Raw genomic sequence first — 24,353 nt, 5'->3', positions numbered from 1 at the left:
TACAATTTTTATGAACAAACAAATTGCATAATTGATCTTTAAATAATAAAATATTCAGATTAGGTTAATTCATTATCTGATTTTATTAAAGGGTATGTTTATATATATATATATATATATATATATATATATATATATATAAAAAATAGAAACTGAAGCATAAGAAAGCATTGAGAGCACTGGCACCTTCTGCACAAAGTAAACTAAAGGACTGGTTTTTCCTCTTTCTTACCCTGCGTGTGTCACACATTTTTATTGTCTGTGGCTCTCCTTACCTTCCTTATCTTGGTTTGCTGTGCGCAGTTGGTAATGGCCTCACCCTTGGCTGATACCAACCCATTGGAAAAACATGGCTAAATCCTGTCTGGACTTTCTGACAACAAATACATTGACAACAAAAACATAAATGGTTTGATATGTCGTCATACAAGAGGAGCCGTTAAGAATACTTTATATAAACAACACAGATACATACTAAAAGAATTACAAGTGAAGAGGTAGAGAATGTTTACAGTAAAGAATCATGGAGGTAATAGAAAAAAACAATCACAAATAAAGTATTAAGTATAATCATTAGTTACAGCCGTAGTACAATGTCCCAAATATTATGTATCTTGGTCACAGTTCTAAGGGATCCCGATCAAGATTGTTTTTGTTAAAATAAATACTACCGCTGATATCTTATGAGATTTTATTTAAACTCAAATATCTGTAGTGACCTCAAAAATCCAGTATCAGTCAGGCTATACTGACAGCTGATAAGGGGAATTTGGAGAGATACTGTAGGAAAACCTACTTGTCCACATGAGTCATGGACTTAAGTCTCAATCAGTCTGATGTTGTCAGAGTTGTCAGTCCAAGTAAGTGCTCTAAATGTCTGCAAAAGGCATAAAAAAATTGTAGGAGTGAACAGAGAAAATGCTTCCTTGTTAATTCACTTCTCAGTGAGTCAGAGGCGTGTGTTTTTTAAATTCCTCAGAAACAGGGCTGGGTTTGCTTTGAACAGTAAATCACAGTAAACACGTTGCTACTGAAGTAAAGCAGAGGAGCAAGAACAAGATTTGGTCAAAACCTAGTATATGGCTGGACCACGAATGGTCAATGTGCAAAATTCAGGACACAGTTGAAAACTGTTGAGGAACTGCTGTAAACAACAACTTTCAATGGAAAGTAGCTAAATTCTGCTATAAAGTTGCTAAATGTCACTAGATGATATAATATGCCAATTAACATATTGATGATGTCCCCGCTTTTGCTTACCAGCCAAAATACTATTAGAGTAGTAATGACAGTGTAAGTTGCCTTTGTGCTTATTTCTTGAGCTTTTATGGAGCCTGATAATCAGCCCCAATTCGCATTTCATTTATTTTGTTTAGAAAAACAAAAGTCAGACACGTTTACAGAGATTCAGATGTCTGGAACCAGGCTAGCTTATTTGCAGATCATATCTAAAAATGTTTTGTATGCGTATTACCGCTTGGTTACATAGCTGTAGCTGTTTATTTGGCCAGTGTTTTTTTTTTTTTTTTTTTTTTTGTCTTTTACTCACTGATCCTTGACATTATTTTCTTTCCTACATCTTGAGGAAATAAATTTGCCGGTTTAGCTGAGTAATTTAGTATGTGCTTGTCTTTTCTGTCAGGTTAAAGAATCGTGTTTATTGACCCCCTCCAGAGAAGAACTCAGTAAATAACCCCCCAATCCTCCTGCTGCTGTCAAGATGAGCAGGGCACTTAAGCTCCTCCAGTTCTGCTGCTCATTGGTCAACAGTGGAAAACAGTGGCTGTACGCAGTGGTTCTCCTGGTGAGAATGTAGATAATGTCAAGAATGTGTTTGCATGCATCCATAAGAAGAATAATTTCATAAATAATCTAAAGGCTACCAAAACAAACTTGTCCCTAGTCCCAGCAGTGAATTGACCCTCTCAGCCCACCAAGGGCTGACACAGTAGGCTGCGGTGACCTCCCTGTCTCCCTCAGTGATCCAAGCCATTCTCCCAGCCCTCAGCTCGGCACCCACGTGTTGTCAGCAGCTCCTGTTACGTAAGGCCTCCTGCCAGACAAAAGCTCAGCCATCCCAGACATAAATCACTGACTGCCCAACGTTGGCAGCAGCGCTATTAATGTTAGCCAGTAATCCACACAGGGTGTTTCCTGTAAAAGATTTTTTTTTTTTTTTTTTTTCCTGCTGGCTGTCAAGTTAAAAATGTTGGTCACTGAGAAAAGAAATATTTTGAGGGTATGAAACATAATTTATAATGTGTTTGCGCTATCTCCACGTGTCATTACTATTAGACAGCCTCGACACTAGAGGTGAACATCAGCTTTATTATAATTTCCATGCAATTTTTTGTAGAAAAAAAGCTATTTATGAACTACAACCCCTGCCGACAATGTGACTATGAAATCATAAGGTGCAATATCAGACTTTTTGGTAAATACATACAGTGCACCAACACAATTTCTGTTTTGATGAACTCGAACTCGCAGACCTTCGATCTCATAAACGGTTTTATGGTTCTATCTTAATATCTGTATGTTCTGACACGTCTGCCATGGGTTACGTATGTCTTATGTCTTTTTGTTTTGTTGTTTCAAAAGAAGTTTCATAATATAGTCAGTCACCATCTTCAAAACACTCTCTCAAATCTGACCCAGTAAGTAAATAAATAAATAAATATGGCATGTCCTTTCCATTATGCATAGAGATTGATTTAAAACAGTTACGAGATTTTATGATATGATGGTGCAACACCAGAGGCCTTGCAGGACTCAGTATGTGAGGATACTGGCGTTTTCTTAAAAGCCAGTATGTTTCATAAGTGTTTCTGAAGGAGAGCCATGTGACATTACATCAAATGCATCATAGTGGGCTCACAGGAAGGGGCTGATGTTACAGCCCCACAGTGGCAACAGCCAGCCTTTTGTTGAGCTGTGTTGGTACATTCTGTTAATAGCCCTTCACTTTTATTGCCCTTATACATTTTTTTTTTTGTTTGTTTGTTTGTCAGTTTTTGTTTTTTGTTTTTTGTATTTATCTGGCTGTCAGTGCCTTGTGTTCTCAGTTGATTTGCCACTACTCGTAGCCAAACAACAGCGTTTATTAATTAAACCACTAGGTTAAATTTATGGGTTGCTGTAAAGTAAACAAACCAGAGGCTGTGCATAGTACCCTGAGGTCCAGGGCAGAGGCTTGATTCTGCTAAAACCCATTGGTGTCTGTGAAGGTAGGGGTTCAACTCCAATAATCATTAGTACAAATTGGTACTGCTTTGATTTTCCAGGATTGATGTTGCTGCCAGACTATTAAAAACCATCAATATTGAGATTTTCCTGTTGATTGGGCATTTTCTTTTAGTTCATTTGAAAATTTTAAACTCCCAGGTATTGTAACTGATATTTGTTTTTCTTTTTTTCTTTTTTTTTCTTTTTTCTTTTCATCCAAGGTGGAAACAGTTCTGAGTCAACAGAACTCGGGGCTTACTGTAATACCTCGGTCATGGAGGCATGTCTGATGCGGTGGATCTGCTTCACACATGCCTCACTTCATATGAGACTGGTGTCACAAGTTAAAGTCTCGTTGTCAGAGTCTCGAGTCTGCAACTGTTACATACTTGTCACTGTTAAACTAAACTGCCTAGAACTTCACTCCATAATTACTAAAGATTTTAGTTGCAGTTTTACTTCTACAGCCATGCTCTCTTCATGAAATTATTCTTTGTGCTCTCTTTCTTCTTTTTTTTCCTGAAGTAGGAGAGTTAAATGTTTTCATGTCAATAAACTTTATCAACCTAATATTAATATTGCCAGGTGGAAACCAACCTGCATTCATTCATCATAACAAGGGTCAAAAAGGTCACATGACCCACCCTCCAATTTGACAATAGCTCTGTGTCAAAAAACTCAGGTTCTTCGTTCATTTCAGCTAGACCACTGACTGCATTGGTGTTCATTGTTTGGCTCTGGTGAAAAATATGCAGGTCGTTACGGTACAAAAGTAGATCCTGCCTCAGATCTTGCATTTTGCCCCAGTGAAGTGCACATCAGACCTTTTTATAGTGTACTCTTTATAGGGATGCAACTAATGACTATTTTCATTAGGGATTATATACTAATTATTTTTTCGATTAATTGCCTAATCATTTTGTCTATAAAATAGTGAAAAACTGCCTGTTACAATAGTCCAGAGCTGGACTTCCTGGACTGGTTCATATTACTTACTTGTCCCTATAGCAACATGCTCACTCCACCACAGCCCATGGTGATTTTAGCAGTGCTGTTGTTGGTCAGAACACGGTCTAACCTACATCTCTGTCAGTCTGAATGCAGCCTATGCCTGTTTTGATATCCCGTGGTTTTAAATGGTTAACTGTTCTCTGTCTCACATCTCTTAAGTCGTGTGTATTTGATCAGTAGACCTTAACATGACAGAATTGAGGGACTGCAAGAATGTTAGGAGACCCTGCGGGGGGAGACTGCTGAATGCCTGACTTTGCAGAGAACGCTCTAGAAATACTCTGCTGGCTGAGAAAGGCCTTTTGTGCTGAAGTCCGTTCCTCCCCTGCATGCCTGCGTGGCTTTTAATAATGATGGAGAAAGTGAGGGAGGTAGGGAGAGCTCAAAGCAAGAGAACGATGGAGAGGTGTAAGAAGAGTAAACTTGTGACTCATCGGGCGCAGTGGAAAAGGGTTCACTGAGTCAGAGGCAGGAACATTGGGTAGTGGATGAGCCATGGCAAGCAGGGGTATAAATGACTAGGTAGCTTTTAAAAAAGTCAGTCAAAACAAGATTAGGCAGTTCCTGAACGCAGAATAATGACTGAATAATTTTACACTTCTGCATAGCATTGTCATTATTCATGCGCACTACATGTACTACATTCTACATATTGGGTGTTGTATTTAAATTAGTATACTGGTATGTTAAAAGGCAGTATCATATATTCTCCAGATCATCAAGACTAATGCTAGTGATTAATAATCGCACTCACAATTTCAAGTAAAATCAGCATACTGCAGCTGAGATTTGCTTTTAAGTGTTTTAGCCTTAAAATGACCTGCATTGATGAGCAAGGTTTATCAGTTAGCAGATGTTTGAGTTGTCTGAGACACAAAATTGACAGTATACTGACTCATCAAAGTGCCGTGGAAGGACAAATATTACAGAACAAGGCTTGGAACTGTCAAGATGTGGAAATTTAGTATGGACACTCAAAATATCTTTCCTTTTCCTGACAAAGGCTTTTAGCTTGGCCCCCAAAGTATATATTTGAGCCAGGGCTACTTTGATTCATTCCTTTTGTCTTGCATTGATTGCCATCTACACCCTCTGTGTCAAAAGCCCACTGATATTGACTCTTTTATTTCTATCAGTCTTGATAATGTTTCTGTATTGATTCTGGTGCCAAAGTGATCCAGGTCCTTTGGATCTACCATTTGAAATTTGAAGAGTAAACCTGCCTAATTGATTTCAAAGGGGACTGTTGATAGGCATACTGTTTCTTCGTATCACACAGTTCAGACAAATCTGACTTTAAAATATATATGATATAGAGGTCCATTTGCTTACCTGCCCCATTTGGAATATCTTGTTTTTCTATACTTTTATCCAAATTATGATATTGAAAAAAATCACAATTTTGCTAGCACAAAAACAGGCAAATATTGTCATTTAATATCAATATGCTGATATGATTATCTATTTATTATCTCTCTATGACTTTCTGTCTCCTTACACTATTTATACGTTAATTGGTTCCTGCTCAGACCTTTCATGATGATGTTGTTCTATCAGGAAAACTCTTGTCTGTTTAAATGTTCAGCAGGTCATATCTGAAGGCGGGATTGAAGCATTCAGTCAAGTCCAGATTCTGAAATAATCATGAGTTGTGACTTAAGTGATGGATTCTGACAGCTTTTATGAATTCTTAACGGCTAATTAAAAAGTGTTGACAAAGACCGGATGAATACTGAAACCATGAACTGAGGTTGTTCACATGACAAGTTCTCATTTGACTTTCATTAGGTTTCAATGCAAATTTGAGCAAACGCTTTTGTGTAACACTTTTGTGTCAAAGCTATTATCACCGGTGGGGCAAGTGACTGCAAAGGTGTCAAGTTCAGAAGTAACCAGGCCACAACAGGCCTGCATTTGAAAAGGGGTTAAGCAGGGTCATTATATCAATGTGCTTCTCATTCACTGTTGTAAACATTCGAGCTCTGACAATCCTTTCACCCCCTGTCCTTTTATCCCTGGTTAGCTTGTGCTAATCTTTCTGGAGAATGTTTAACTCCTGGTAAATTGATACCTGTGGGTTTATTCTTTTTCTCTCTGTGTTGTCTTTTCAGGTGTGGCTGGTAGAGTAGCTCAAGGTAGAGGATTGCTCCCCCTCACCCCTTCCCTTGCTGTCCTGTCCAGGATAGCAGATTCCCTCTTTGTTTTTTCTTTTTTTCTTTTTTTTTTTTTTTGTCCTGCCCGGGAGCAACCCGCCAACTTGTGAATTCATGATCACATGACCGTGGATATGGACGCAGTCCTGTCCGACTTTGTCCGTTCCACTGGAGCTGAACCAGGATTGGCCAGAGATCTGCTGGAGGGTAGGTTGCAGAATATTTTATTGTGCCTTGGCTCTTAGTGAGAAAACTGTAAAAGTAGATATTTTCAGAATTGTCCCAATCACTGCTATCCTTGTGGTATTATATTAATGGATATTATTGACACCCAAGTATAGACATTGTCCAGTGCTCATGCTAAACAAATAATGTTCACAACGATAAAACTTGTAGTGATAAGCATCAAATCGGGCCTGTTTCTTTATCATTCTTTATCAAATCAAGATAAAAGAACAAACTTGTGAAATTAGTTATGTCTCTACGAAATGTATTCAGTTCAGTTAAACTTTGATCTGCTCTGATTTTATCCTTTAATTTAGTCTTTGTTAGTTAGAGCTCTTTTACAGTTAAGCTAAGAAAAAGGGGGGGTGAGGGGTTGTTCGTTGTGTGAAGCTGACAGCTGGTGAAGTTGTGAGCAGCGGCCAAATTGACCGCTGTCTCAGTCAGAGCTTCTGGCTTGTTACTGTTAATTAGGCTATCATACACTAACAGAAGGAAGGTATACGGTAGCCTGAGTCAACAGGACTCCTGTTGCCTAGCAGCAACACAAGTTGAAGATAAGAATATGGGTTAAAAATGTAATGCAATGCAGTGAACAGCAGCAAGCCAGTGAGTTGAGACATATTCCAAATTCTGATATATACCCAAGCAAAGGAATGTGCCAGTGGCCTTTACATAAAATAAGACAGCCTGTGGTTGCATGAACTTGTGGTATATATTTAAAGTCATTAAGGATGTGGAAGCAAGATTCAGGTTCTCACATTGGATCCGTTGGCTCAGAAAGATGTTGTTCCTCTCTCTCTCTCTCTCGCTCTCTCTCTGTAGGCAAGAACTGGGATTTCACTGCCGCACTGAGTGACTTTGAGCAGCTTCGACAGGTGCATGCTGGGAACCTGACGTATTCGTTCACAGAGGAGAGGACGTATATGCCTCCCGAAAAGGAGATGGCCAGGGTAGGACGGCCTATACTCCACCGACAAGATGAGGTGGTGCAAGGTGAGGCCACTGGCAAGTGAGTTGTTTTTTGTGTGACATAACGCAGTTTGACTTGTACATATACACCAGTATAAGCTGCTGGGCTCAGTAAGTGATGTTAAATGAGGACACACACTAATGTGAAACGCCCAAAAGCAGGCCCACCATTATGATCCAGTAATAGAAACAGCAGTTTACACATCCAGATGTGCACCATCTACCGGCAAAGAAAGTAAAAACTAATGCGGGTTTGCCACTTGTGCCACCTGCAGCCATTGACAGCTAACCACTGTGACATGGCCTCTTTTCTTATCTAAATTTTTTTTGGAATGTCTCCTAAGTTTCCTAGTTAGCCAGGATTAACAACTACTCTCCTCACCCTCTGTCATTGTCTTACCAGCCACAGAGAAGCGCCTGTCCAGGGGTATTTCCCATGCCAGTTCAACCATTGTGTCCTTGGCCCGCTCTCACGTCTCAAGCACTGGTGGTAGCAGTAGTGAGCCACTTCTGGAAACGCCACTGTGCACTTTCCAACTACCAGACCTCACCGTGTACCAGGATGACTTCCGTGGCTTCATCGAGAGGGATCTTATTGAGCAGTCAATGATGGTGGCCTTGGAGCATGCTGGTGAGAAAAACTACATACCAGCCCACATAGAGATTCCAGGCTTTACACCCATCACACACCTTCTCTGTGTATGTACCCACGGAGCTACCTCATTGAAAATTTATAGCAGCTTTTGAAAATACTGTCTACAACCAGCTAATGCCAGAAAAAAACAGCCAATCAGCGCCGACACAGTATATTGCCACAATACATGTACTGTAGACACTGTGACACCCCACAGACACATCATACAATCAAGTGTGGAGTGTTGCATAAAACATCACATCACTGGAAAGTGTCAACCTTAGCACATAACAGATAATCCCCTTTATACACATGAAATTGAGAATTTAACATCAGTCATCTTGTTAAACACATTCAATGCAGATATGTACAGCCAAGCATAAATTAATTTGAGGAATTCAGATTTCAATGTGTCCCATAGGGCTTTTTTCACTGAAGACATTTTGATAAGTCACAGTAGGAAAAGCACAGGTGTAGATAATAAGATGAATGACGGCTGAATTCCACTGAGTTGCCTCAGTTTCACTGTCATTGTCATGACTTACTGGGACACTTGCATAGAATTGAGCCATTGCTAATGATATTCTTAACACTTGTGCCTTTCCTACTGTGACAAGTGAAAATGTCTGGTGCGGTAAAGACCTGCTGTCCTCAACCCATGGTAAAGTCACCAATGCCAGTTACATGCACTCAGTGGCCACTTTATTAGGTACACCTGTACAATCTGACACAACTGTTCTGGCGTAAGGCCTACTTATATGAGGCCCATAATGTTCAGTCTTTTGACACTGTCATAGAGGTGTTCATTCAGTTACATATTCTAGCATTGACGGTGTTTTACTGGACTGCATTCTATATCCTCATGTATCTAAATGTAGAGGGCAGAACAATTAGAAATACCTCTCACTATAATGTAGTCCAGCGCAACACCACCTTTAACCATGACCTTAGTAGTAGACATATTATTGAAATAATACATTTTCAACATTGTCAACAAAAACCGAACATCATAAACTCCGAAAGATAGAATTAACGGCAGAGCTGTTGTATTGAAATACCACACGTGTACCTAATAAAGTGGCCACTGAGTGAGTATACGTAATGTTTTTAACGTTTTTAGGTTTTGCACATTCATGTTGTAATTGAATAGTTTAAGTTCAAAACAACATAACCTTTTATGGAAAAAATAACATGACTGCTGGTATGAAAGCAAAACTCATGGAGCTGCATTTATTTTTCTATAGTAATCCAGAGTCACGCGACAGCCTGTTTTCCAACATGGAAATCTAGTGTTAATACATCTTGATTATCCATTTGGGACGTACCACAGGAATTGTTTTGGTGTAATAGCCTGCCATGTTTGTAATGCAAACAGGTGAGTCAAGTTTTTCCCATTTGCCTGCAGGACGTCTGAATTGGTGGACAAAAGTAGTTCCAAACTGTCAGAGTCTGCTGCCTCTTGCAACAAGCGGAGATGGAAATTGCCTGTTACACGCAGCCTCGCTTGGTAAGTATCAGAAACCTTTCATATAAGACCCCTAGTACCATGCAGGTTCACACTCTATTAGCATTCATTAAGAGAGCTTCATTGTTAGTGTAAGCACTAAATGTGTTTTACAGTGATGAAGTGCACATTTACAGCCTTTGTGGCCCACTTAGGAGCCCTAGTCCAGAAAATTAATAATGCTCGAACTAAAGTGCAGGCATTGTTTTCAGAACTCGCAGTGCATCTCCTGAATAGTGGATGTGAAAGTAATATTCATCTACTTAACCTGTTCTCTTTTAAAAAAATATTTCAAGAAAAAAAAAGCAACAAATTCATCTGTTTTATAGTTAGTTTATTTATTTTGGTCTTTCAAGAGACAATTACAATAGAATATCTGTCTTTAAAACATGACAGTACCACAAAAACACAAAAGCCCATGAAACACCTGCTGCTTCTTATCAGTTTCAAGTACAGTTTTACAGAAGAATTTGTTGATATGCGTTAAATGTCCTAATTTTGTTTTCTAATGCAGGTATGTGGGGCTTTCATGACCGGGACTTGATGCTGCGTAAGTCCCTGTACGCGCTGACGGATCACGGGCTGGAGAGAGAGGCACTGAAACGCAGGTGGAGGTGGCAGCAGACCCAGCAGAACAAAGAGGTCTGTTATATAGGCTGCGCATTTCTCAAGGTCATCTCTGTAATTATGTGATGACTGTATGAGGGCAGTGTTAGTCTAAAGTGTGGAAAATCTCGTTAGCTTTTGATCAGAATGCTGCCGGTTTCATGCCTTTGACCACATGGAAAAAATTCACAGAGAGAATGAACAAGTAAAAGCCTGCAGATGTTCACATGTCTGCAATGAAACATTTGAAATGTCAAATGCACACAGAGACAACAGGACAACACCGGAACACTGTAAACTTTGCTCACTGTTGAGCAATTTCCAGTAAAAATACAGTATGTGAAAATGCGAGCCTGGATTTATTGGGAAACACTTGGTTATTTGGTTTTCCAGTCCTATGAAGTCAGTTACTTCATGCCTATAGTAATTCTGTAGCAGTACTGCATTATTTGCCGGCATATGAGGAAATCCATGTAATATTGATTAAAAGCGACTCTTGAGCTTATTACCCATGACTGCATCATTAAATGTACACATGAAGCAGTGAAAACAGTGGCCACTTAATCAGGTTCACCTATACAATCTATCTGTTGCAATTCAATATAAAAGCTCTGCCATAAATTCTGCCTCTACAAAGTGTTATAATGGTCAGTTTTTGTTGACATTGTTTGAAATGTGTAAATTCAGTATTTTTATTACTGAAGTCTTAGTTAAAGGCGGTGTTGTAGTGGCCTACGTTATATTGTGAGGTGTTTCCAGTATGTTGTCCTCCCTATTTACGTACACGAGGAGGACAGAATACTAGAAACACCAACAAATATAATGCAGTCCAGTACAACACCACCACTATGACCTCAGTTCTAAAGCATTTATTTGAATTAACACCTCTAGAACACCTCTACCTCTATTACAAAAAAATTTGATGAATATAAAACTGAACATTATGGCATTATAAAAGTCTGATTGGATTGCATTAGATTGTATTAGATTGTAGATTGTAGATTTTACCTAATAAAGTGGCTACTGAGTGTGTGTATATTGGTACCACAACTGTTGTAAGAACAAAAATGTTAAAAGTTTACCCTGCAGGTTCAGCAGTATTTAAATATTAAAACCACTTCCTTATAGTTGACATAGTTTGCCTTTTTTTGCTCAACACTTTCATAACCATGGAAGGGGTAACATTAGTTCACTGTCTGTCTTATTTTCTTAATTTTCATTGGGTTTTCATTGTGTTTAACGGTTGCTAGTCACTTTTTTTTTCATTTTGTGCAGCCTTGACAACATGCTGATGACCATATCAAATGCAAACAGTCCTTTTTAAGAAATTTTTGCCATCACCCTACTGTTCAACTATATTTTCTGTAAGCACTGGTATCTCTACCTACTATTGACACTCTTTATTAAAACATTAAGAGGAGACCGGCAGAGTTGTGTATGCACTGTGCTTTACTTTCTACTTTGTAACACTATGACAAGGCAAAAAGATTATTGTTAGAACCTTTTTTTTTCCTTTTTTTTTTGACAGAACACAATGGCTTTTCTCCCCAGCGTAACAGCACACTAAGTATGTTTTCTAGTGGCTGAACACAGCGTGCAGACGCCCACAGAGGGCGACTGCCTAATGTTCACCCATTCTTCAGCAGCTACCTCTGAGGTGTCCTTAAGCAAATCACTTGAACCAAAATTATTCTAGTAGAGCTGCTCAGCGGGCAGCAGTAGATGGCTGTGGCTGCACTGGGAAGCTTTCGTGTATGAATTTACTATAGGTGAATTAGGGACATTGAATCTCCAGGGGAACAAAAAACATTTTAATGAGCAGTTTTCCTTCGTCCGTATATGGAGGTTGAAAACATGATATTGATGAGGATTCTGTTGCTACTGTGTGTGAACGACACGGGGGGTTGTAAAAGCTGTAGTTAAATCTCTTTCCTCAGTTGTCATTATGTGACCTTGTGGGAAGACACCATAACGTCACTGCATGCTTTTGTGACATTTGACACTCCCTTTCTAAATGGCAAATATGTGTGTTTGTGTATGTGCGCGTGCGTGCGTGCGTGCGTGCGTGCGTGCGTGCGTGCGTGCGTGTGTGTGTGTGTGTGTGTGTGCCCTTGCTTTCTCCTCAGTCTGGTCTGCTGTACACGGAGGAGGAGTGGCAGAAAGAGTGGAATGAACTGCTGAAGCTAGCCTCCAGTGAGCCGAGAATACACTACAGCACCAACGGCACCAACGGGTAAGGTCTGGCTCGGACAATGCAGGGACTGTTAACCCACCACATACTTTGTGAAAACTCATGTTTTTATGCATGAACAAAAAACTGCGATAAAAATCAGAACTGAGTGGCTGGCCCTCGTTTTAGTCCATCTGTTATTTATTGTAGGAAGCTTAAATAATTAAGTGGGTTAAATATACTGACAAAGTTTTAAAATCCAATCTTTCTTTAATTTTTTTTTTTACGTGTAAAACCACTTAAGATGAAGGTATCTCTCAATATTCTTACCCTTATGTGTTGATGAACTTTTGGGGCCCACCAAAAAGTCTACTTTCTGCATTTTTTTCATTTTTAGTTATCAGAAATCCGTTAGAAAGACAAAATAAAAGCTAAGATTTACAGTCAACTTGAAACTTTGATTATTTCTGGTTAGGAACAGTATAAACAGTTGTGTCTCTGTTAACCAAAAGCTATGTTGTTGTTGTCTTCAGGGCGGAGTCCTCAGATGAACCAGTTTATGAGAGTTTAGAGGAGTTTCACGTCTTTGTCCTGGCTCACGTTCTCAGGAGGCCCATAGTGGTGGTGGCTGACACCATGCTGAGGGATTCTGGAGGAGAGGGTAAATATGCCTGGAGCCTCACATTGCTAATGCATCTTGTGCTGTATTTTACCAAATGTTTCATAATCTCATCATATAATTCACCTTCCTTGTATCTCAAATGGATTAGGTTTTTTATTTACAGAGTATATTTGCTACACTTTGCAGAAAATTGAGACAATCACAAGGAAGTATTTGAAAGAAACATGTTTGACTGACTTATCGGTGATTGTTGACTTGTTTGACTTGTCCTTATGAAGTAAACACCGCCTCTCTCGCATCTCCAGCAACTTAAAACCATGAACTACTGCCAAGCACTGTGACCCATTTCTGTGCATACACATCAACTTTCTTCACAAAAATCCGCATACTGCGCTCCCGAGAGGAAACCGAAGCAACGGCCTTGATACTTTGATTATTGTGATAGCTTCTAATTTGCTTTGCACTGTTGAGACTCTTCAGCTATGATATCAGAGGTGACATCACTCTTATTAAGGAATTAATGTGACACCCATAATTGGCTGAAAATCAAAACTAGATTAAAATTAACCACCCAAAAAATTAAAAATTGTTTCGATTTACAGATAGAGGTGAAAATGAATTTTTATTCTTGGCTCAAATCCTCCCACTGGGCTTTATCAGCCTGGAAACAGTGCCGAGGTCATTCTTTTCAGATGTTTAATGTCCTTGTTACTCTTCCCCCTAGCCTTTGCTCCCATCCCATTCGGAGGCATATACCTACCGCTGGAAGTGCCCGCTGCCAAGTGCCATCGCTCACCCCTGGTCCTGGCGTATGACCAGGCGCACTTTTCTGCCCTGGTTTCTATGGAGCAGAAGGACAGCTCCAAAGAGCAAGGTAATGCTCTCCATCATTCATCTATACTATCATGCCATTTTATCAACATTAAGTGAAAGTGAATCGGATTCACAAAGCATTACTTTAATAATGTAATATATTCCAAATTACCATGATGGTAATGATACTGTTTCTTATGTTTTTCACATCTCAAAAGAGTGAAATCATGGCTAAACACTGAATACTTGTGCTAAAACTAAAGTTTGTGCACAAATTACAAGTCGGTCCTTGAAATTCAAGACACTGCCAACACACTGAATTGTTTACCAGTCTAAAAATATCGGATTGAACCATCCACAGCAATATTGGTCAGACCCAGCAGGCTAAATGTTAAAATAGCAAGTGAAAGAATTAATTGCATTTCTGCCTATAGACAATGCAGAGTGCAGATTTCTGTTTTTTCTAAGAGGACTTTTCCCCCCATCCTTACCAGCAGTTGTGATCCCTCTCACTGACTCGGAGCACAAAATGCTGCCTCTGCACTTTGCTGTGGATCCTGGGAAAGACTGGGAGTGGGGCAAGGATGACACAGACAACGTGATGCTGGCAAGGTATGGTCTTTCTAAGAAAGAATCTCATGCATTTACTGTACGTACAGTTATTTTTGTCAGGTTAAATGTACGCATGAGGAGCTTTTTACAAACTGATTTGTCCGAAGTGCTGGCACCGGGTCACCAAGGATACAGGTGAAAACGAGAGTCGCACTTGCATGCGTACACTCTTATAGACAGCAGAGTGTCAGTGTGTAGGGATTGACCCCTGACTCCACATTAGCGACACTCACTGCCAGTGACAATAAGATTAGCTCTAAATACCTTCCATGAATGGTGAAGGGGAGGGAGCGCCAAAATAGCAGCTCAGTAAAAATAATCCTCCACCTTATTTACGTCAGATGATGACACCATGGATGTCTTATTTAGATGAAATGGTGGAGAAAGATGCTATTATATGAGTGGCTGTTAACATTGTTTAGAAAAGGTCATTGAGTTAGAAGGCTATTGCAGAACAAAAATGCATAACAGCAAGAGGCTTTTAGTGCATTTGTCATTTACTGTGCCATTCAGAGCCAACTACCAGTTGTTGTTAGACAGCAGTATGGAAGTCTAACTTTCATTTTTATTATCAGCCTACATTAAACAAGAGGACCAAAATATATGGTGTATCAAGTTAGTGACCTTTACCATTATCCTGGGGAAAAACTTGGTCTATTTATAACAGAATAAACTTCAATATATACACTACCGGTCAAAAGTTTTAGAGCGCCCCCATTTTTCTCCCCCATTTTTATTGGAATGTAAGCATTTAAAGACCAGTGAATAATCTATATGGTACAAAGGTCTTTTTTCAGGGATTAAGAAACTGGTTAGCCTACTGCTTTACTGCAGCAATGGAAGTAAGTGAAGTCTCAAAAGTCAATTCAAACAAACCCCACAGGTGCCCCAACTTTTGTCGATGACTCACAAACCCTCTGTCTGTACAAAGGCAGTGTTGGAACAAACTGTTACTACACCCTCTGATGCATTGTTAGGACAATACTGTACTGCAGGTGGTAGTACTATTTATTGCCATCAGAATGGTGAGAAAAAGGCAGGTAACAAAGGAAGACAGACCGATCGGTCAGGGGTTCATCCTACAGCAAGATAATGACCCGTGACATTAGAAGAAAAGAACCAGACGGTGGCCTCAAGTGATGGAAGACCAGCACGGTCTTTTGTTGTCTTCATATTTATAGACATCTATAGTTATCAATATATACACATTCAATACCATTAATGAGGAAGGAAACAGACTCAACATGTTTATCAGACCTCAGTGAAAGTTAACATTCAGACGGGCACCGAATATAAACATAACTTGTTCGTTTACACGAAAATGCCACAGGGCACCTTTTTAATTTGAAGTACAAGGGTTACTGTATATTTAGATTAGGATTGAATTCTAAATAAATCAAATAAAGATTTGTTATGGTTGTAAACCATAATTTAATTTTGAGTCAGTAACTTTATACTCTCCACAGCTAACATGGTATAACGTTTACGCCTCAGCAACGCAAATTAGAAAAATGTGACAAACAACTGCTGGTCTGGTTCCTATCACAGAAAAGAATCAGCAATGACAGAAAGGCAAACAGGAGCGACTGCTGCAAGGGTTTGAAAGAACGTTACCACAAGAGGGTTGTTTGCGAGCGTGGTTGCTAGTGCTAGTGCTGGAAGTTTTGGACCACAGACATGGGCTTTCTGTGTGCTTGGTGGGATGGTACCTTTTCAAATTGGGGAAAACTGCTGTTTTTCCGGTCTTCGTGGGCATAGGTCGCCTGCCTATCTTGCGGCAGATAATGCTCCGCAGCGTTAGAAATCGGTACCATTTTCAAATCACTGATCTTCTGTGACCTCTCTCTGCCAAAATTTCCTTGTCTCATGCAGAGTTCTCACTCTCCTCACGGTCGCTCATTTTTATGTGTCCAACAATGTGTGTGGTTTGTTTTTTTTTGTTTGTTTGTTTTGTTCTTTTTTCTCCTCATTGTTGTGCCCTTACACGTGTCAGTTACATAAGACTATTGCTGTAGCCTAATAGAGTGATTGTTCAGATGAGGGTTGCTCCGAATTCAGAATCGATACATTTGTAGTATATTACTCATCAGTTATCATCATTATTGTGGGAATTTTTTTTCGTGCTAATTCTCGAGATTGTTCCATCGTCCAGCCCTACTACCACTGCATTTATATCTATTTTCTACGGTTGCACATTTACCTTACATCTAACCGTGGTATTGTTGTTTAGAATCCAGCTCATGACTGTTGTCAGATACTGACTAACAGCAAGAATGCTATTACATTTTTAACATAAAATAACATCATAAACTACCTAATGGCCTCGTCTCACTGAAGTTTGACTTGTGTCTCTTGTCCACTTTTCCTTCCAGTGTGACTCTTTCTTTGGAGGCCAAGCTCCAGATGTTGCACAGCTACATGACGGTCACTTGGCTGCCCCTCCCCTGTGAGGTAAAGATCAAAGTCCACACAGTCACCCCTAGTGATGTTTGCTCCTCTGCAGCAGCGAGGTTTATAAAACCGAGTCAGACAACAGGATTCATCAGAAGTTTTATTGAACATTCTGTTTTGGCCCAAATTGCTCAAGATATGAATGATAATTATTTCTCAACTAACCATAAATGCTGGTTGAGTATTCCAAAGACACAATCAGTATTTTACCAGCTAAATCGAGTTACGGAATAAAAAAGAAACCCCACCTCGTAATGTTATTATCAGATTGATGCCATAGTAGTAGATAAGTGTTACAGCAGCTGGTGATTAGTGTTAATTTCCTACACTCATTATACACAAGGGCAAGATTTTTTTTTTTTTTTTTTCCCTCCATCAGACCAGCTGTCCCCTGACTGCTGCACAAACCGTATGTGAAAACAAATTATACTGGGCCGTTCAGGTCATAAAATCACACCACACAAACACTGACAAAGGCCCTCTTGTGTGCTACATGCTAACACCAGAGAGCTTGGAGGGACGGGTTTATAGCAGTTTCATGGTTAAGCATGCAGGGGCTGGTGGCAGTAAAGGAATGCCTGTATTAGAATATGATTTAAGGGGATTATTCTGCTTAGCAGTGCTACCCCTGGAAAGCTGTGATGGTCATCATTGCTTGAAGCGGTGCCATTCTGTAAGTGCTCCTGGTTTGAGGTCAGAATAATGCGTCATTTCCCGATAAAGCATTCTTTATTTTAAAGCTTCTTTAACATGTTTATAGATATGAAAAGGCCTCTGGAGACTGAGTCACTTGTATTTTGCATTGGTCTGTTTAAAAAAAAAGAAAAAAAAAAAAAAAAGAAAACAACTCTATGAATTACTCTTTTCACACCCTCTATGTCTTTTGAGGGGCATGGGCCTGTACTGTACTCAATTTGACTTTCTGTTTTTTGAGGATTTCAGGGCACTGAAACTGAACTACAACTAAACTTAATGTCTTATGAATAGTATATTTTTTTGGCTTTCTTTTCCGTTGTAATTTGGTCAGCAGGTTGGGGTTGTTGTACATTTTCTCATATACAGCTACAGTATTTTTCCAGCTTATGTTTCTGCTTTGTTTCCTTGCAGCAAGCTCCTCTGGCACAGCCTGAGTCTCCCACAGCGTCAGCAGGAGAGGATGCCCGAACGCCTCCTGACTCGGGAGAGTCAGACAAGGAGTCGGTCAGCAGCAGCTCCAATGGCAACGGCGACACGACCACAGGATCAACAGTCAATGGAAGCGGGTCCGTGGCCAAGAACAGCTCCTCTTCCTCATCTAGTTCCACTAGCAGCGGTTCGGCAGGGGCAGGGGCAGGAACAGCAGGGAAGGACAAAACCAAGAAGGAGAAGGACAAGGATAAAGACAAGAAGAGGGCAGACTCTGTGGCCAATAAGCTCGGCAGTTTTGGCAAGAGCCTGGGAAGCAAGCTGAAGAAAAACGTGGGTGGACTGATGACAGGAAAGAACGCCGGAGCTGGAGGTGCCAAGCAGGAGGGTGGGGAGAAGAAAAAGGGCTCATTTAGGGGGAGGAAGGGCAGCAAGGATAGCTCGCCTTCGGCCCACGCTTCAGAGGATTCTGGGAAAGGCTCTCCCTCCTCAGGTAGCGAGCGTCTCAACGGAACAGGTAGCAGTATGAGCAGCTGTGGTGGGAGCAGCACTGAGAGCGAGACCTACAAGTACAGTGCAGATGTCAAGGTTAGCCTGGGCATCCTGCGAGCCACCATGCAAGGTGAGAGGAAATTCATCTTTGCCAGCCTTCTCACTACCAGCAACCGGCAGCCCTTCCAGGAGGAGATGATCCAGCGCTACTTGGCAGATGCAGAGGAGCGCTTTCGGGCAGAGCAGGAACAACAGCGTCGTGATGCAGAAAGGAAGGGCGTCACTAATGGCATCCACCCACCTAAGAAGGAGGTGGTTGGTGGTACGGAGCTGAGTTACCGGCCTTATGAGGCCAAAGAGGAGCTGTCAGAGAACTCGTCACCTTCCTTCAACCAACTGAAGTCCTCTCCTTTGAGCACCTCTATGTACTCTGGGGTAGTGCCCATCCCCCGGCCCTCCTTCATAGATCAGCCTCCTGCTGCAGCACCCCTCACCCAGCACCTTCATATGCACGGCTACATGGATAATCGGCGCCAGCTAGCTGGTGGCTCACCAGTAAGCTCCTACCCTGGCCTGCCCTCGTACGCCACCCTTCCCCGACACTGCCCCGCAACGCAGGCTCCCTCCCACGCCCAGTACAATAACTCGCAAGGCCCCTCCTCCCTGAGTCCCTCTCGCCTTGCGCCCTCATACCCCGCGGAGTTTGACCCACCAGACTATCCTGGGTCTGAACCCACTGTTGGGAGCTACACCAATGGCTTCCGGGACATGCGTTCCAGCCTAGACTCTCGGAGCGGGCAACCACCAGTCAGACACTACTCGCTGGGGAGTGCCGGTGGTTTGGCCAGCCTGCAGTCCAGCCGCTGTCGGACACCCAACTGCACCTACTACGGACACCCCGAGACGGGCAACTACTGCTCCTACTGCTACCGGGAAGAGCTGAAGAAGAGGGAGACAGAACCAGCCATCCACAGGTTCTGAGTGGACCTTGCTATGGCTTGAGTTTGATGAGTGGCCTTTTCCGTTTAAAAAAAAAAATTTTAAAAAAAAATGGCTGGGGTGGATCAGCCTCTGAATGGACAAGAGAAAGGCAACCAGCTCGCTCCCTTTTTTCAGCTGTGTCACTTCCTGTTGAACCACATCAGAAAGTGACAGAGAGTCGACACAACTACAGAATAAACAGGGTGGTTTCTGACTGCTGGGGTCATGTATTAGACCATAGGAACTAACTGCACTTCTGTTACATTTTGCTGTGGCTCTTATGCAGGCGTTGTGTATGAGTGTGTGTGTGTGTGTGTGTGTGTGTGTGTGTGTGTGCGCGCGCGCGTGTGCGTGTGTGAGAGTTGCAGGCTCTCCTCCTTTATCAGAATTTAACGTCTTGCTATTGTCCCCTCCTGGTGGAGAGAATGTATGTGGCAGGCGCCGTACAAAACACTCATCGAAAAGCATCCAGTACATGCGCTAATAGACACCAAGTCAGACTCACACTTCCACATACACAGTGAAGCAAGCACAAACAAAAGGCACGAGTGTGTCCACTCCATTTGTGGTTTGTGATAATGTTTGGATGGGTGAATTAAGGGATGTTCAAGCATTTTGAAGTCACATCCTGTTAGGGTGATTTCGGTGTCATACAGATTTTACATTACTGTAACTAGATGCTTGCGTCACATGTACCTCGGGAAACAGCAGAAATAATCCTTGTCGAATGGCTTTTTCGTCGGTCACCATTTGCATAACGCAAATCGAAACTATCGTGCAATGCTAATGATTAACCGTTCTGTGGGCTGCTGTGGTGCTAATGTTCCAGAATGCAAACACATAAATGTCCATGCATTTAACACAACTGCTCTACACTGTTAGAAGTATCTTTCTGGCAAAAAAAAAAAAAAAAAAAAAAAAATCTACATTTTTGTCATTCATATATCTATAAATTGGATTTTGAAGATGTCAATCCTTTGAAAATTAAGAGCAATTGGACACGTTATCAAGCAGGCGTTGTAGAACAAAGACGACATAGCAACATAGGACTATGGTAAGATACTGTCCCCAGAGCCTGATCCAGAGTATTTCATATATTTGTTGGAATGTTTCTCTTTCTTAGTTGGGTCTTCCTATTTTCTGTAACAATGGATGGTGGTGAGGCATTTGATTTATTGTGGCCAACCAAGACATGCAATACTACACACTACAAAGTCAAAATGTCACATCCACCACAGCAGTTTCTGGAGACGCCTGTCGCATGCGTAACTCACAGTTTCGACGGTGTTGTTAAAACACTACACAGCACATTTTTGGATTTCAGACTGGTAACAAATTAGTGGTTCTGGAGAGCAAATTCACCGATTTGTTATTAAACAAGAAACAAAAAGTTGCCGTAAAGCGGTGAGGATGTCTGCCGTTGTGAAGGTTGTCTCCAATTACTGTATGCATGATGCAAAGTGTCGCATCCACTTTTGTTGGGTGTCGACAATCAAAAATTAACATTCACATTGCACTGACAAATTCTCATAACAAGTTGTGGTTTTGAAAGTCACTGTTTTTCACTGACAAACCCTCAGCGCACTGATGGTTTAGAAATGTGATTGTGATCATATTATCTCATGATCACATAAAAAGGTTAACTAAGTCATGCATCACATTAGATGTCCTAACTGATAGGACATCGTAATGCCTCTTGGTTTGGTCGCCCAATGCAAGTTTTAAAGTCCTACTGAAGACGGTTCCTTAATTTCTGGTATTCGTCCCACCAAAACGTGATCTCTTTTTGCACAAATTCAAGCACTTTCCTGATGTCCATAGATACAAAATGTTTTGCTGTTTCTGAAGTGGCCTGACAGTTGTCCTCTGTTCATCTCTGCAGACACTGCCGCCTCTGTTAATGGGAAAGCAGGGGCACAGGCCTGAAGGTTTTCTGTAAACGATTCACTTACTGTAGAGCTACAGCATTTGGGTGACGGCTTCACCATCTAACTCAGTTTCCTAGTTGCCTTTTTCAGCGTTTGTCCTCGTGGCACCACAATCTTGTGTGTACATTGTAGAAGATGAACATCAAGTGTCCACTGCTTGCTTCATTGCATGCAGTTTTTACTACTACTGCCCCCTAAATATAACATATTAACATTATTTTAATTCGTGCAGAAGCTATTGAAATAATGCCATTATTCTTTTCAGTCAGGCATACAGTATCAACTAGTTGATACCAGCTGATGTTCTGTTTGAGTTTTCCTTGTTAAAATTTCAAATTTGAAGGCTCTTTTAGTTGTACAAATGTCAAAAAGACTACTTAAATACTTAAATTTGTTTTTTAGTTCCCTTATAATAAGCCATGGTGAGGAATTTCTTTTGAGGTAGTGTGACACTCGTTGCTCTACTCTTGTTGATTTCACCTGTTCTTTGGCATTAAGTGTATTAGAGAAGCACAATTTAGCATGCAGTTCACTGCCTTGCCCAGCTGAGGGCAGTCTTGATTTGTTTTTCTTTTAACTCAGTATTTGGAGCTTGCCCTTGTGCCCTGAACCCAAACTACAAACAAAAATAACCAAAATGCCGGGGGAAACATTTTCAGTAGTGCTCATTCAACACTGTGACAGTATATACAAGTATTTTCCAACCAGTGCAGATGCTGTTTGAGGAAGGAGGGAGGCTTTTTGCTGTGCATTTAAAGTGACACTAAAGTTTTAATGACAATAAAACACGTAAATCATGCTATTTCCCAAGAAAACATTTGCTGTGTTTATGTGTGTTGACATGTGTTCATGCACTAGCATTTTAATTCAGACGAGTCCCATCAGATGTTCCCTTATTGTGGGAAGGTGATGCCTGTTTTTAAAAATGTGTATGTGTGGGTACCCCTTTCCCTTCCTCCAAAGTAATAATTAGCTTACAAAACCATTTCTTGTTTTATTTTATTACATTTTTGTTTTGTTTTGTTTTGTTTTTTTTTTTTTTTGCAATGAAACAGATGCCTCAGAAACATGTAAAACATCAGACTTACAGGCTACAAAGTTTTTTGTATTTAAGATAAAGAGGTTGTATAAATATGTTCTGTGTTATTTTTGTAAGCCCAGAGTTTTACAGTGTTTTTAAAATGGTAAGAATGTATATTGTTGGATACTAAAACCGGTATGGATGATAAGCTTGTAAGAACCTGGGTTTGGGGTAGAACTGTTGTTGACATTGTGGCTGTTGAAGGCGACTCCCAGACCAGCCTCTTGATACTCGAGGCTCTCTCATTGCAAACTAATTTCCTCAATGATGACCTAACAAGATACCATTTGAGAATATATATTTATAGTGAGATTTTTTAATAGGTTTCCTTGTGGAATGTTTAGTTGAGGCGATTTAGGATGTTCTTTCTCACATGGCTAATTGTCTAGCAGTCTGGTTTTTCTTTGTTTGTTGCTCTTTTTTTTTTTTTTTTTTTTTTTTTTGTATTTGTACATTTTGTTTACTTTTTTTTTTTCTACAGACAACAATCCATGCTAAAACATGACAGTAACGTTCTTGTTGACCCAGCTCGTTTCCTCCAAACCAGAAGAAAAATGGCTCAGAATTAGTTTTGCAACACAACTGACCCGATATATTTTTATATATTGTACGACAGTCATTTCTGTGGGAACAGAATATTCATCATCGGTGACATTAACATGGAAAACTTCAAGTTGCATGGGACTGGAACAGTTGCATGTAAATGGCAATCCCTTTTACCAAATTTGTGAATTATTTTAACTTGATTTCAGTTGTCCTGGTATTTTGATCTGTTTTAATTTTCTTTTATCATTTTAATGTTTTTTTTTTGAGAGGATAGTCTCCTAAGGCTATGTGACAGTGCAATCTGGATAGAAAGAACATCAGATTTTATGTTAGGTTATTATTATTATCATAATTATTTTTTTTTTTTTGCACCGTTTGAATAAATTCTCATTGTATTTCAAGAATCCTATGCATCTCTTGTTTGTGTTTGACATGGAAAACAAACCTCTTTTGTTATCTACTGATTTCAGGGTCATAAACGCTGCAACTACACAATCACTGTTACGGAATTCATTCAATAAAAAATGGAATTGAAAGTTATGCATATAATGACTTAAATATGGTTTTACACATTTTAAAATAATTCCTTACATAAAGTCTAGAAAGTGTGAAATAGCTGTAAATTAGAGCTGAAACAATTAGTCAGATGACACAAAATGAACTTGACAATTACCTGTAATTATTCTGAAAATTGCCTAATAATTGTTTCAAGCCACATGAAGCCAAGAATGTCACATGATTAGTTGCATTTCATCATGTCCAATGTCTTAATAAACTGACTTAAACATCAAAACAGTCGAATAAACAATTTGAAGATACAACCTTTGACATTTTTCACATTTTTTGGACATTTTGTAGAACAAGCAAAAACTGACATTATTCAATCATTAGTTAGTTAGTTAGCTGGTCGCAGCCCTGCTTGGAGGGGGTAACTTTTTGCCTTTGCTTTATATCTGAAGCCAATTCTTAATCTCATCTTGTTTTAAGGTCTTAGGGTGATGATTTGAGACCTTTCTCTTAAGTGAACAAAGTCACCAGGAAACCTCTGTCCTGCCAAAGTGTCCCAAAGCGAGCCACCGAATCCCTGCCGGCTCCAGGGTTACTGTTACATAGCTCTTAACTTTCTGTGCAGGGCAAGAGAAAGCAGAATTTCTTCCAACTATCAACTAATGATGATAATTTTATAGTTATTCTTGAAGTGGAGC

The 24,353-nt window shown here is 40.3% G+C and overlaps 1 protein-coding gene across 2 annotated transcripts; it reads left to right on the top strand.

The window, feature by feature from the left end:
• The first annotated feature begins 6,505 nt into the window (after positions 1-6,505).
• Positions 6,506-22,551, top strand: otud7b (OTU deubiquitinase 7B). Of its 2 annotated transcripts, none has more exons than XM_040118559.1 (11): positions 6,506-6,596; positions 7,437-7,607; positions 7,987-8,214; positions 9,623-9,724; positions 10,236-10,363; positions 12,454-12,560; positions 13,031-13,158; positions 13,844-13,993; positions 14,430-14,544; positions 16,917-16,995; positions 18,103-22,551. In XM_040118559.1, the coding sequence occupies exons 1-11, from the start codon at positions 6,512-6,514 to the stop codon at positions 19,591-19,593; spliced, it is 2,784 nt and encodes a 927-aa protein (XP_039974493.1). In that variant the 5' UTR covers positions 6,506-6,511; the 3' UTR covers positions 19,594-22,551. The 2 variants fall into 2 exon arrangements, with proteins under 2 accessions (XP_039974493.1, XP_039974492.1); XM_040118558.1 differs by having other exon boundaries at positions 14,427-14,544.
• Positions 22,552-24,353: the final 1,802 nt, after the last annotated feature.

The sequence above is a fragment of the Xiphias gladius genome, chromosome 22, assembly GCF_016859285.1.
Source record: "Xiphias gladius isolate SHS-SW01 ecotype Sanya breed wild chromosome 22, ASM1685928v1, whole genome shotgun sequence".
NCBI classification, from domain to species: domain Eukaryota; kingdom Metazoa; phylum Chordata; class Actinopteri; order Istiophoriformes; family Xiphiidae; genus Xiphias; species Xiphias gladius.
The sequence above is the reverse complement of the archived record's forward strand: the minus strand, read 5'-3'. Positions and strand labels throughout refer to the sequence as shown.

Coding starts and splice junctions, on each gene's coding strand:
- otud7b (XM_040118558.1), top strand. CDS start 6,512: ATGACCGTGGATATGGACGCAGTCCTGTCCGACTTTGTCCGTTCCACT. Junction 8,215..9,622: donor GGTGGCCTTGGAGCATGCTG/GTGAGAAAAACT, acceptor ATTTGCCTGCAG/GACGTCTGAATTGGTGGACA. Junction 14,545..16,916: donor GACAACGTGATGCTGGCAAG/GTATGGTCTTTC, acceptor TTTTCCTTCCAG/TGTGACTCTTTCTTTGGAGG.